Source organism: Poecilia mexicana, unplaced genomic scaffold (assembly GCF_051168715.1).
Source record: "Poecilia mexicana isolate PSO_F unplaced genomic scaffold, ASM5116871v1 scaffold_20, whole genome shotgun sequence".
In the NCBI taxonomy this organism is placed as follows: Eukaryota; Metazoa; Chordata; class Actinopteri; order Cyprinodontiformes; family Poeciliidae; genus Poecilia; species Poecilia mexicana.
In genome coordinates this window covers 1457295-1469740 of record NW_028263389.1, presented here as the reverse complement: position 1 = coordinate 1469740, position 12446 = coordinate 1457295, and the positions used below count along the sequence as shown (strand labels likewise).

General features: G+C 40.3%; 1 protein-coding gene across 6 annotated transcripts in view; it reads left to right on the top strand.

Moving 5' to 3' along the window:
- Positions 1–12446, top strand: part of LOC106922104 (uncharacterized) — a 96760-nt gene that overhangs the window by 51286 nt on the left and 33028 nt on the right. For 5 of the 6 annotated variants that reach the window (XM_088001181.1, XM_088001182.1, XM_014994243.2 and 2 more), the window contains one exon: positions 1399–2847. The exons of the other annotated variant lie outside the window; for it this stretch is intronic. In XM_088001181.1, coding sequence (XP_087857307.1) covers positions 1399–2847 — 1449 coding nt within the window. The remainder of the gene's footprint in view (positions 1–1398; positions 2848–12446) is intronic. 6 annotated transcript variants of the gene reach the window in all.

The window sequence follows — 12446 nt, the reverse complement described above, 5'->3', positions numbered from 1 at the left end:
ATTATGCCATTACCTTAAAAAAGCTATGTAGTTTAAGTAGAGTTGCCTGGAATGACCTTCTTTCTGTGGGACGGTTGGAGCATTCCAATTCAGTTTATTTATATATCACCTATTTGCAACGTCATTTACATCATCATACCGAGGCACTTCACAGGAACATGGTCTGTTTATTCCAGTAATGCAGACACATTTCAAGTCAAATGCATACATTCCAAACAGATAGAACAATGCATCCAGTTCAGTTCGTTTTTCAAATTGGTCAGAAAGATTTTCCTAGTAGATAGTATCAAGTCACTGACTTCCAGCACTCCTTCACCCAGAATGACATATTGACAGTGGGGAGAAAAAACTCCCCTTTAACAGGAAGAAATCACAATTAGCAGTGGTAAATGCTCGGCCAATGAGTATCTCTAGAAGAGAGAAGTTAAATTCTGAGAAACGGTCAAGAGTATTAACTGTAGTAGGAAGACATTAAGTTGCTGGCAGCAGTATTTCAGCCAATGCTTAGCAATATAAGATATAATGCAATACTGGAGAGTAGTAGGAGAAAGTAGCACAGTGAGGCCTCTGACCATAGCCACTTTAGCTATGAGGTTAAACAAAAAGGAACATTTTCAGACTAGTCCTAAAAGTACATATGAACTGATAAGGATGTAAGTATTTGTGTAATTGATGTAATAAAATAAAGCTGAAAATGTGTTTTCCAAGTAAGACATTAGTGAGACTTTCTGTTGATTTGTTGATATAAATTGAAATATCAGGATCCAAATGAGGGAAATATCCAGAAAGACAATCTTTAAACTGGACTTACAGCTAATTATTATTTGTAATTTGGGAAAATACTTTTCACAGACTTTTGACAATCCTCACTAATTTTGCATCGTTCACGTTTGCATTCAACCTCAAATAGAGAAATTCAACCCTCGCAACTAAGAGTAATAATTGAATTGGTCTATTTGAACATTAACAAAATTAAGTGTTTCCATTTTAAACAAAAGCATGTACAGTCCTATGAGCTGTGGTAATAATAATGAATCTTTCTTTCTTTGATGCCCTAGATTGCACCAATCTGTTACACACTGGTGTAGATTCTCTATCATCAGTACACGACAATCCAAAGAAACCCAATCTGAGGATTTTTTTTCTGCTTAGTTCCATGTTTCATCTCCCTAAACATCTTTTTTCAATAGAAATGGCTATTATATTTATTCTTAGAAAGTTTGCTTCTTTAAATATTCATTGCTGACATTGCTTACCATTGTCCTTTTCTGTCTTGCTCTGATATGTTCTGAATTGTCTGCTTATGTTTTTCGAGTTATACCTAGGGAACCAGTGCTGTTGTCAATATCCATAACCATATTCCCAACCTTAAACTTTCCCCTCTTCACCCACAACAAGGTTCCTTAGACGTCTCTTGGCAAGACCAGATTGGCTCCCCATCAACAGATCCACCTTTTGCTCCCAGCGTTTCTGTGAAGTTTTCCGACCAAGTTGATCAGCTTGCAGCCAGTCCAGAAGATACGCCCGAAAGCTGGCCCAGCCGTGAGAGCACCGCCTATGCTGGGGGCGATGAAAGGGACACGGACGGATCTGACAGAAAACAGAAGAAGAAGAAGAAAAGGCGACAGAAAGATGAGGGATCCTACGAACACGTCGAGAGCAGGGGTCAGCTGGAGACGCAGGAAGCGGGAGAAAACACTCCTCCAACTGAGGAGTTTTATCACAGGATTGGCCCAAGAAGGGACAAAGGAGAATGCGGCTGGGAAGAGCAACTTGGGAAGAGCGGAGGCCGTGGCAAGAAGAGTAAAAACAGGAAGAAGCTTCCAGAGGAATGGGCAGTGACAGCAGAGTCATTCGTTCCCTCTTCAGTGACTGCCTCAGAAATAAAAGTGGAAGCATTGGTGGATCTTGGGAGTTCAGTGAATGAAACAATGGAGAGCTCTTTTGCAGACATGGACACTAGCCAACACACCTGGAAGAAAGAGTTTTACCCAGAGGAAGACCCTTCGACTGTGCCTCCGGATTTGTTCTCTCCAACGGCTGCAGCCATCAGTCCTCTAGCCCTCAACAGTGAGCTGAATGCTACAGCAACTCCATTCACCATGCCGTCTTCCACCAACAAAACAATCCCCGGCTCCTTCCCTGAGGCGGTGGATGTCCTGATGGACACTGAAAATGCCGGTTTGGGTCAAAGCAATCAAAACATTTATCCTCCTTTCTCTTCAGAGAACACAGGAGCTGTAGCTGACTTAGACAGCGGGATGTTTGACATCTCAAGTTCCTTTCAAGAGTCTTCCATGCAAGCTGTTTCAGATGGAGACACCTCAGCTTTCAGCTCTGCTTCACAGACAAGCCAGGCTGTTTCACCTAAAGGTGACGTGATGGCTTCAGCCCCACCTCTATCACCCTCTGATGGTTCATGGATGCTAAACAACTCCCAACTGAGCAGCAACAGCGATTTATTTGACTTCAGCGACACGAGCGCCGCAGGCCATCCTTTACCCCTGGGCCTGTCATTCAACACACCAAGTCCAGCACCTCTCCGCTCACCCAAAACCACTGCCCAAGAATTCCAGTCTAAGCACAAAGACGGGAAATCTGGCCAGAAGCAATCCAGAAAATCACCTCCTTCCTCTTCGACCTCATCTGTCAGGAGTCCCACCTCCCCAGAGGCAAAGCTCTCCCCACAGGCATCCCCTGTCACTTCACCCTCATCTCCTCCTTCAGTGGGTCCCACTGGAGTTCCAGGATCCGGCCTCAATCCTGCTGCAAAGCCTTTCTTTCCCAGCTTTGCTGATCCAGTGGAAGATACAACTGTGGTCCCTCCAGTTGTCCCCATCGTGGAAGGTTGGTTGTAGTCAGCCCTAGTAGAGGTACCAAAGCAACTTAAAGATAGAAGCGAATGGTTGCTATGCATGGCGCTTCCAACCAGCTTGAATAGTTCCGGTATTGGGCTGTATTGATTGCTTGTGTGTCTTTTACTAATCAGGGGATTATCGTAGGAATTGCAGCCGCTTGTGCCGTTCCTTGTATGATCACCTCTAAAAACCTTCACTAGCATGTCTGGTTTGGACTGTTTTTGGGGTGACTAACTCAACTGTTGACCAATTGAGACTCTGAGTTGCCTTGATGCTAACCTTTGTTTCCAAAGATGCACTGTCAGGATTCTCCCATAATTAACTATTTTCCTGTTGATGGGTCTGCAGCCTCTAACCAATCACAGAATCTCTCTCTTTAGACACATCGGTAGATATCGGCACCAACTCTGAATCTGTTCATTATTTTTCTTCTCCAGTCGAAGTGTGTGCTAACACAATAATTATGTTCCCCCTTACTTTCCATCCAGGAGTTTAATGTTGTCTGTCTTCTCTGTTCAGTTAATTCTGGTATTCCTGCCTGCTATACCCATCTTTTTCTTTCCATCTTTACCTGAACCGAACTTGGGAAAAAAATGTTGTTTTGTTAGAAAATACAATTAAGAATTCTAATTGCCTTTTTTTTGTTTGTGTTTTTTTCCCCCATGTCACAACTCTTGATCTGGCTGCCTCTCTACTATAGGTGAGTCCTATTTGACTTCTTCTATTGCCTTTGTTTGCCTTTATTCTGTATTTTTTGTCCTTAATTAACACTATCCTTGTTAAATCTTGTTAATTTACATAATGTTCATCTTAAGGGTCAATATAAAGCCAATTCTTCTCATGGTTCAGTTGTTGATTTGAGGGGTGCACCAATTGCAGCTTTTCAGTCCGCGATCTTTATTATTTTAGTAAAATTACCTAATTTTACTAAAATTCTGTACTGTGTGCGCAGAAGCGCACACAGTACACAACTGAGTCACCCAAACTATTTGAGGACGAATTACCTATTCATGGATATTTTTTTGTGGAACATATTAGAAATATTGGAAGAAGATGTGGCTTGGGAAGCTGAAATACTTTTAATATGTGCAACTGTACTTGACATGCTGGCATTTGCGAAGCAGCCAATCCATGAGCACCATACATTTTCCTTAGCTCCTATTGGTTGTGCCCCAAGAACAAAGATAAGTTTGTCTGTAAATGTTAGCTTCTTCATAGTTCTAACACGGGTTCCACTGTGCATATTAGCGCAGTTGGTGTTTGAATGATTACAATAGGCAGTTCTAATACTTTTTAGAGAGAGTTTCAGGTATTTGCAGATATTAGGTATTCAGGCACAGCATAGAACTTTAACCCCCACAAAATCTGGCAGTCCAGTGTATCATTTTCTTCATTAAGATGGACAATGTTATGGGGTATGAATATGTTTGGGAGTTTTGGATGCACAAAACATGAATTTCTTTTTATGTCTCTCATAATCACGTTGATGTGTATCATCAGATCCATCATAATACCTAAGCGTTGCTTAGAGGTTCTTTATTTTTGAGATATATCAAAGAACAGTCTCTATGCAGTCCTACATGATCGATCTACTGATATCATGATGGATCAGCTGAGGTTTATCATAGCCTGTTTACAGGTGCTGGTCATAAAATTAGAATATTGTGATAAAGTTCATTATTTTCCATAATGTCATGATAAAAATTAAATTGTCATATATTTTAGATTCATTGCACACCAACTGAAATATTTCAGGTCTTTTATTGTTTTAATTTTGATGATTTTGGCAAACAGCTCATGAAAACCCAAAATCCCTGTCTCAAAAAATTAGAATATTATGAAAAGGTTCTCTGAACGAGCAATAAAAATAATCATCTGAATCAACAAAGTAACTCTAAACACCTGAAAAAGATTCCTGAGGCCTTTAAAAACTCCCAGCGTGGTTCATTACTCAAAACCGCAATCATGGGTCAGACCTCTGACCTGACTGCTGTCCAGAAGGCCATCACTGACATCCTCAAGCAAGAGGGTGAGAAACAGAAAGAAATTTCTGAACGAATCGGCTGTTTGCAGAGTGTTATATCAAGGCACCTCAGTGGGAAGTCAGTAGGAAGGAAAAAGTGTGGCAGAAAATGCTGCACAACGAGAAGAGGTGACCGGACCCTGAGGAAGATTGTGGAGAAGGGCCGATTCCAGACCAAATTAAATTTTCATCTCCATAAAACTTTTCAGCAGATGGAAGCATGAAGTGCTCCAAAATCTTCTGATAGCTGCTGCATTGATCCTGCCCTTGATAAAACCCAGTGGACCAACACCAGCAGCTGACATGGCACCCAGACCATCACTGACTGTGGGTACTTGACACTGGACTTCTGGCATTTTGGCATTTCCTTCTCCCCAGTGTTCCTCCACAGTCTGGCACTTTGATTTCCGAATGACATGCAAAGTTTGCTTTCATCCGAAAAAAGTACTTTGGACCACTGAACAACAGTGGTCCAAAGTGCTGCTTCTCTGTAGCCCAGGTCAGGCGCTTCTGCCGCTGTTTCTGGTTCAAAAGTGGCTTGACCTTTGACCTGGGGAATGCGGCACCTGTAGCCCATTTCCTGCACACGCCTGTGCACAGTGGCTCTGGATGTTTCTACTCCAGACTCAGTCCACTGCTTCCCCCAAGGTCTGGAATCGGCCCTTCTCCACAATCTTCCTCAGGGTCCGGTCACCTCTTCTCGTTGTGTAGCGTTTTCTGCCACACTTTTTCCTTCCTACTGACTTCCCACTGAGGTGCCTTGATATAACACTCTGCAAACAGCCGATTCGTTCAGAAATTTCTTTCTGTTTCTCACCCTCTTGCTTGAGGATGTCAGTGATGGCCTTCTGGACAGCAGTCAGGTCAGCAGTCTGACCCATGATTGCGGTTTTGAGTAATGAACCAGGCTGGAAGTTTTTAAAGGCCTCAGGAATCTTTTTCAGGTGTTTAGAGTTACTTTGTTGATTCAGATGATTATTTTTATTGCTCGTTCAGAGAACCTTTTCATAATATTCTAATTTTTTGAGACAGGGATTTTGGGTTTTCATGAGCTGTTTGCCAAAATCATCAAAATTAAAACAATAAAAGACCTGAAATATTTCAGTTGGTGTGCAATGAATCTAAAATATATGACAATTTAATTTTTATCATGACATTATGGAAAATAATGAACTTTATCACAATATTCTAATTTTATGACCAGCACCTGTACTTTAATGAATGTCCTGGTTTGTGTGTATGTGTGTATCATTGTGACTGCGTGTTTTTGTCCTTTCTGACAGCAGAAGTGTTTTGTATGTGTGTGCTGCTGTGATTTATAGAGGTGCAGAGTTCTGGGGGGACTCATTTCCTCGTCCTTCCTTTCAACACTTCCTGTCTTTGCCTCCCTTTGGTGGCTGTAATGAGAACCGAACCAGCCTCGCCATCAGATCAGTGGCATCCTGAACCTGGCTATTAAGTTGCCTTGACCAATACCTCCTAATCTTTCCATAGCAGTACAGAACCTTCCTTTTCCATTTTTTGACCTATAATTACTATAAAACAGTCCTGAATCTATATTTATTGCTTTAAACACCTTGATTACCTATTTGCTGTATTTCTTTTTCTAGAGGTGCCTTAGTCACGTATTTTACATTTGATGAATTTAGTCTGCCTGACAAATATTTGTGTGATTAAGAAAAGGAAAAGTGTACAGCAGTGCAGCTGGCTGGGCTTTCTCCTTAATGAGAGCTTGCGTCAGTGTCTAAGTGTGCATCTGTTTCACTAAAAGTGGTATTTAAGCCCTGCAGAAAGGATAGGGTGTGTTGGGCAAGATAAGGAACAAGAATAAAGACTGTGCAGGGTTAGAGAGGAAGGGATTCAGATAAATCTGAGGAAAAAGGAGCACTGACTAAGAGCAAGAGAAGAAAGGAAAGAAGATAAAGCTTAGCATTTTATTTAGAGTTAGCAAAGCACAAAAATCAAAATATTTCAATTTCATTTTTTGGTCTACTTTCTCACCTGCTTGCCACATTGTTAATGGGCAAAAAAGAGAAGACTGATGTTAACATGTAGCACTTATTGTGCAGGACTTAACATTGACAAACAATTTTATAATATCTAGAGTGATATATTTTGTCAAGAGATCAGACGGTATTAAATTATTTCAGTTTGCTAACGTTCAGCTATATTCCTCTCACATCCTGAAAAAAGAGTATATAGACGTTAGCTAGCAGGTGCTAGTACATAGTATTGTATACCTCGCTTATTCTCTGTATAATTACTGTAATAATAGCTTGAAGATTGTTCATACATATTAGTGAAAAGATTAGAAAAGATATAAACACACTGAACAACAAATCACCATCAAGAAATTCTAAACGGTTTTCACAACAGAAGCCAGAGATCGATCACTAAAATTTTTAAAAAGATATTCAACTAAACTTAAGCTAATACCATTATAGCCACCTTAGCTTATTATTATTTTGTTAATTGTGAAATTTGCATATTGTTCATGGAGTTTCGATACATCACAAACACTGATTGGAAACTTCAAAGCAGATGCTAACTTCATTATCCTTAGAAGCTAACGGTTAGCTTGTCACAGTATTCTGGGATTATTTATAGGTTGTTCGTACCTTAATGATACTGCAGCTAAATGGTGCTTGGATAACATAGACTGTGGTGTTAATTTATTTATTATTGAGATTTTGTGTCACTAATTTGAATTACAAATTTGCATTTGTTATTACTGGAGATTCTCTTCCAAAGCATAGCTTTTTTTTTTTTTTTTTTTTTTTTTTTATGAAACAGAGCTAAAAATATGTATTAGCTCTTAAAAATCTGCAAGTGTTTGATTTTGTAGTCCTTGTTTCTCTGTACAGACACACAGACACCCACGCAGAAGCGCACACAGTACACAACTGAGTCACCCAAGCTATTTGAGGACAAGGCAGACAGGCGTACATACACTGTATCAGCGGTCCATTTTTACCACATAGTGTTCTTTTCTGAAGCTTCACAACAGGCTACTAGATGGTAGCCTGGAAGGGGCATTTGTACAGTATGGCACCACCCAGAACTGTGGTGAGCTAATGTCTTTTGACGGCTTTGGGGGAAATGTCAGGGTTTTTTCACTCGTTGGCGCCATTTTAGGAGCCAACAGCTAACTCTGGGAGCAGAGCATGAGTCATTCAGAGATTGTTTTTCTAAAGATTCCTAAACAACACGTTACAGATTCGTCCTGAGATGGCTTCGAGCCAGCAGTGCGGGCCGTACTTTAGATTTGATAAATTTTAAAGCTGACATTTAAAAGAGGAAGTTTTATGAGTTCAGTGAGCGGAAATCTTTTTGAACGCTGAGATGTGTATATTTATATATATACAGATATATAAACATACAGTTTAAATAAAAAGTAAATATCAACAGTTAATAAAATGATAAAAACAATAGTCATCAAACTGAATCTAACTAATTACAATATTTAGAAATGAGTACCATAATTTCCCTCAGTAATTAAACAATGTAAACATCAATCTGAGATAAATGATCTCATGAGATTATGGGGTGGAAATTTTGGGTATGCCCAAAAATTCACTGGCAGTTTTGCAGATCTGATGATTGTGTATTCTACAGTGTCTTATGGTGTGATGGAGTATTAGATACTGACTGTATCTGAAAAACACACCGTGCCATTTCAAAATAACTGAATAATTCATCCTCAGAATCTTAAAAACATTCATTCTTATAGGCTGTACGTAAGTGAACATCCTCTGTGGTGCCCTTCTAAAACTTTTCCATTGTTGACCCGTTTTCCAGTTCAGTATCTTTGCTTAGCCAGCATTCAAGCTAAGAAAGTAGGTCTATAGAGTGTGCTCTGGCAAGTTTATTCTTTTGTGTCTTCACAGTGAAGTAATAATGTTGATGTTTGTTGGATTTATGAAGACTTACTTACTTCAAGAGTTAGCTAATTGGCTGCTAACCTCATGTGAAACTTTTTTGCCATCTAAATGTTAGTTGCATTGGTTTGAAAATTACATGTTTTTCTGATAATGTTTCAAACTTTAAATTTGAGGAAGAATGAAAATGGGAGAACGCTGAAAGGAATATGTCAAAAGAAATGAAATAAGAAAAGAAAACAACAGTAAACAGACAACAGGCAGAGGACTGTCCAGGATCTGAGACAAGAGAAATGGCTGACAGGCAACCAGATGGCTGAAAAGTTTAGGCAGAACCAGCTTCTGATTCGATGAGATTAGACAGCTTTCATAACATAAAGGTCTGGTAGTCATGGACACAGGTACATACCACTGCCACAATAGAATGATAGGGAGGAAATGGCAAAAGCGTCTTTCAGAACATTTTTGATTGTTGGGTTCTCACATGTATTTTCAACTGAGGCGCTGGCTGACTGGTTGAAATGAAAGATACAGAAAAGATCCAGTTTGTTTTGGGGATAATTTTGACCTAGAGTCATTGACTGATTCAGTTTATAAATACTGTATTTATGCTGAAGGGAAATTAATTGTTGTTGTAGCTCATTTCATTCAACTGTCTTCAAAGTGTCATCATGGATAGTGATGCTGTGGGCTGGAAGGATATCCAGTAGCAGTCAGTCTTGCAACACATTTGAAGAGGCCTCTTATTGAAGACTGGTATGATGGTCTCAGGACCGTTGTTATATGCAAACAGCTCAATATCCAGGGAGCGGAGATGATATTGGATGACGGCATCAGCTGCCAGCTTGAGTGATCTAATTCTGGAATCAAGATAAGATTCTTAATCTAGATGTAGATTAAGATACTGTTTTTATATTAAACATGAATTTCTCTATTGGTCTGGAAACTCAAACAAAAACTAAAATACATCCACACTACAGGACAAAAGTGTGTAACAGTTGGCTTGTGCTGATGTGCTTTGTTTGGCCCAAAATCTTCATGTTGGCCTCATCCAAAGCACAGTATTCTTCACATGATTTTTTTTAAACGAGGCAATTGCAGTGTTTTGTTAGAAGCAAGCAACCATTATGCGTTCTACTAGCAATAATCGTTAGCTTTTGCAGCCTTCTGTTGAGCTTATGATTAGAGAAGACAGTTTGTTTGAGAACATCCTCATTTGTTTGGCTCGTCTGTGGCAGCATGAGGACAAACAGCTACTATCTTTGCTACTTTAGAGGACATGAAGCCCAAATGATGATCCGACAAGGCAGATGAGCAGGTGGTATTGTGCACAACTTGCCCTGAAAGCTTCAGTAGGACAGTTAAATATGCATACTGTTGGTGAATGTCCCTAGGTTCAATGGAAACCATTATCAGCGTCACAGTTTGTCCCTTTGGTGCTTTTTACTCAGCTTCCTCACTGTGAAGCATTTACATGAACGAGTTTGAAAGATCACGATATAGGGGAATGAAAAGGATGTAAAATGTCACTAAAGGTCACCAAGTTGTTGTTTTTAAGTTTTCCTGCTGAGGCTTTCTTTACAGATGGTGATGGGCTGAGACATAATGTGGCTTTGGGGAAAAAGACGAGATAGAGTGGGGAAAAAAAGAACAAGGAGCAAGAGGTTGCCATAGAGACTAAGGATCAGCTAACATATCTGTGGAAGCAGCAACAGATGTTGGAGACGGTAAAATAGGCAGTATGGTGACATGTAGGACACAAACCACTGCACTACCATCTGCAGTATTTGTAGACCATAGCTCTTGCATTCTGATTTTGAATTCTGAGTGAATGAAGTGCATATAGGTTTTGTTCTTTTAACTGGCCCATCATTTTAATAGAAGCCCATAAGGATTAATTAGAACTACAATCAGAGGTAACAAAACACAGTAGCACATTCCATGACCAATGTGCGCAAAACTTTGTCAATACTCAGCTAATGTCGAAAAAACACAATGTTGCACTGCAGTGTTTACATTAAAGAAGAAATGCAGTTAAAATCACATTTGAACGAGTTTGTTCACATAAGTCGCTAAAAAACACGCACGGCCATGATCCTCCAACCACTTCCTGTCATTGTCTTCTTCAGGGTTTGCACAACTGGGAACATCCGGTTGTTGATCATGTGACTCGTGTGATGCGAAAAAAGGGTTTCCATTGTTTCCCAAATAAACAAATTTCGACGCGGCTGAAGAACCACCTCATCCTAGCGCCAAAAATTTTTTATTGAAAACAAAACAAATTTTTTCCAATTTGCCGTACTTTCCATTAAGCAAATTTATTTGCAATGTTAAATTGTACAATTATATACCCAATGGAAACTGTGGAAGGAGAAAGGAGCTGCTAAGGAACTGTCTAGAAGTTGGTGTTTGTTAGAGGAAGACAAAAACTTCAGTGGGAGGAAGTCAAAAACAGCAAAGAATCCACTTTTAACACCATAAGTATGTACATTTTAACAGGCATTGTTGTGTTTCTGTAGGAGCGTCATGTAAACAGTGATTTTAAAGTGGCAGAAAGCTTGTCAATAGAACAAGGGAGTAAAAACAACCGGGAACCCATGACTGGATGAAAGAATGACTGTAAAAACTAGGTTAGATGCTAGCAAGTGTTCTGGTTTCATTACCGTGGTGACAGGTGTGACCTTATATCCCAAAGACCCAGAAGAACTTCAGCATTAACTACAACCCATGGAGGTTCCACCCCCTGAATAAAAATCCTATTCAGATTAATTATCTGTAGAACATATTTTAACTTCTACACAAACACACCCATGGCGCCTGACGCAGCAGGCAGGGGGATCATGGGCGTAAACACGTCTACAGTCTTCATACTCTTACATGTTGACACAACTGGCTTTAGTTGCCATTATCCATCCCCCAGCCCACCTCAGCTTGACTCCCCACCAACACACGAACAGCCCCCCCACTTACCAAGAGCCTGTTGCCATAGCAACAGGAGGCAGTTGCTTCGGCGACTTACAGGAACAGAGGCTACCGAGAGAAACAATAGATGTTTAGTGAGAGTGGGGGGTGTTGTGATGGGCAGCAAACGGGATGTAGCCGAGCTATAAATAGATCCAGCTGAAGACTTGCCTGTCTTATCCTCCTCTTCCTCTCCTGATACACCTGTGATCAGCTCTCCTTTCTGTATTTTTTGCACACTAAGTGATTTTTTTTTCTGTTTTCTTTCAAAGGACAGCTCCTGGATAACTGAAGCTAATTGCTACTAATATAAAACTGGCTGAGTGTGTCTCTGACTCAGACTGGGTGAAGCCATCACTCTTTATTTAGATGTATGTGGGATGCCATGGGTGCCAGTTTGTCCAAACTACCTGTGCGTCTGCAGCCGCCCCGCCTGCCTCGTAAGAGATTCAGTAAAAAGTGTCAGACGGTCAGGCAGTTAGTTGGAGTTGATGAATAAGTACGTCTGTCGCGGTTCGCCTTCCCTGTGCGGTGACAGTCTGCCTTTAAGTGGTGTCCAAACATGTAGGTGTCAGTTGGAAGCTGCTTGAAGCTGATTGATGGCTGGGCTAGCGATAGGAACCATTTAGTCCCATAAGAACCAGTTGGCATACACACTGGGAATTTGCCCAAGTCCGGTCGAATTCAATATCCAGTGGCCACAATTTATATATCAATACAAACAAT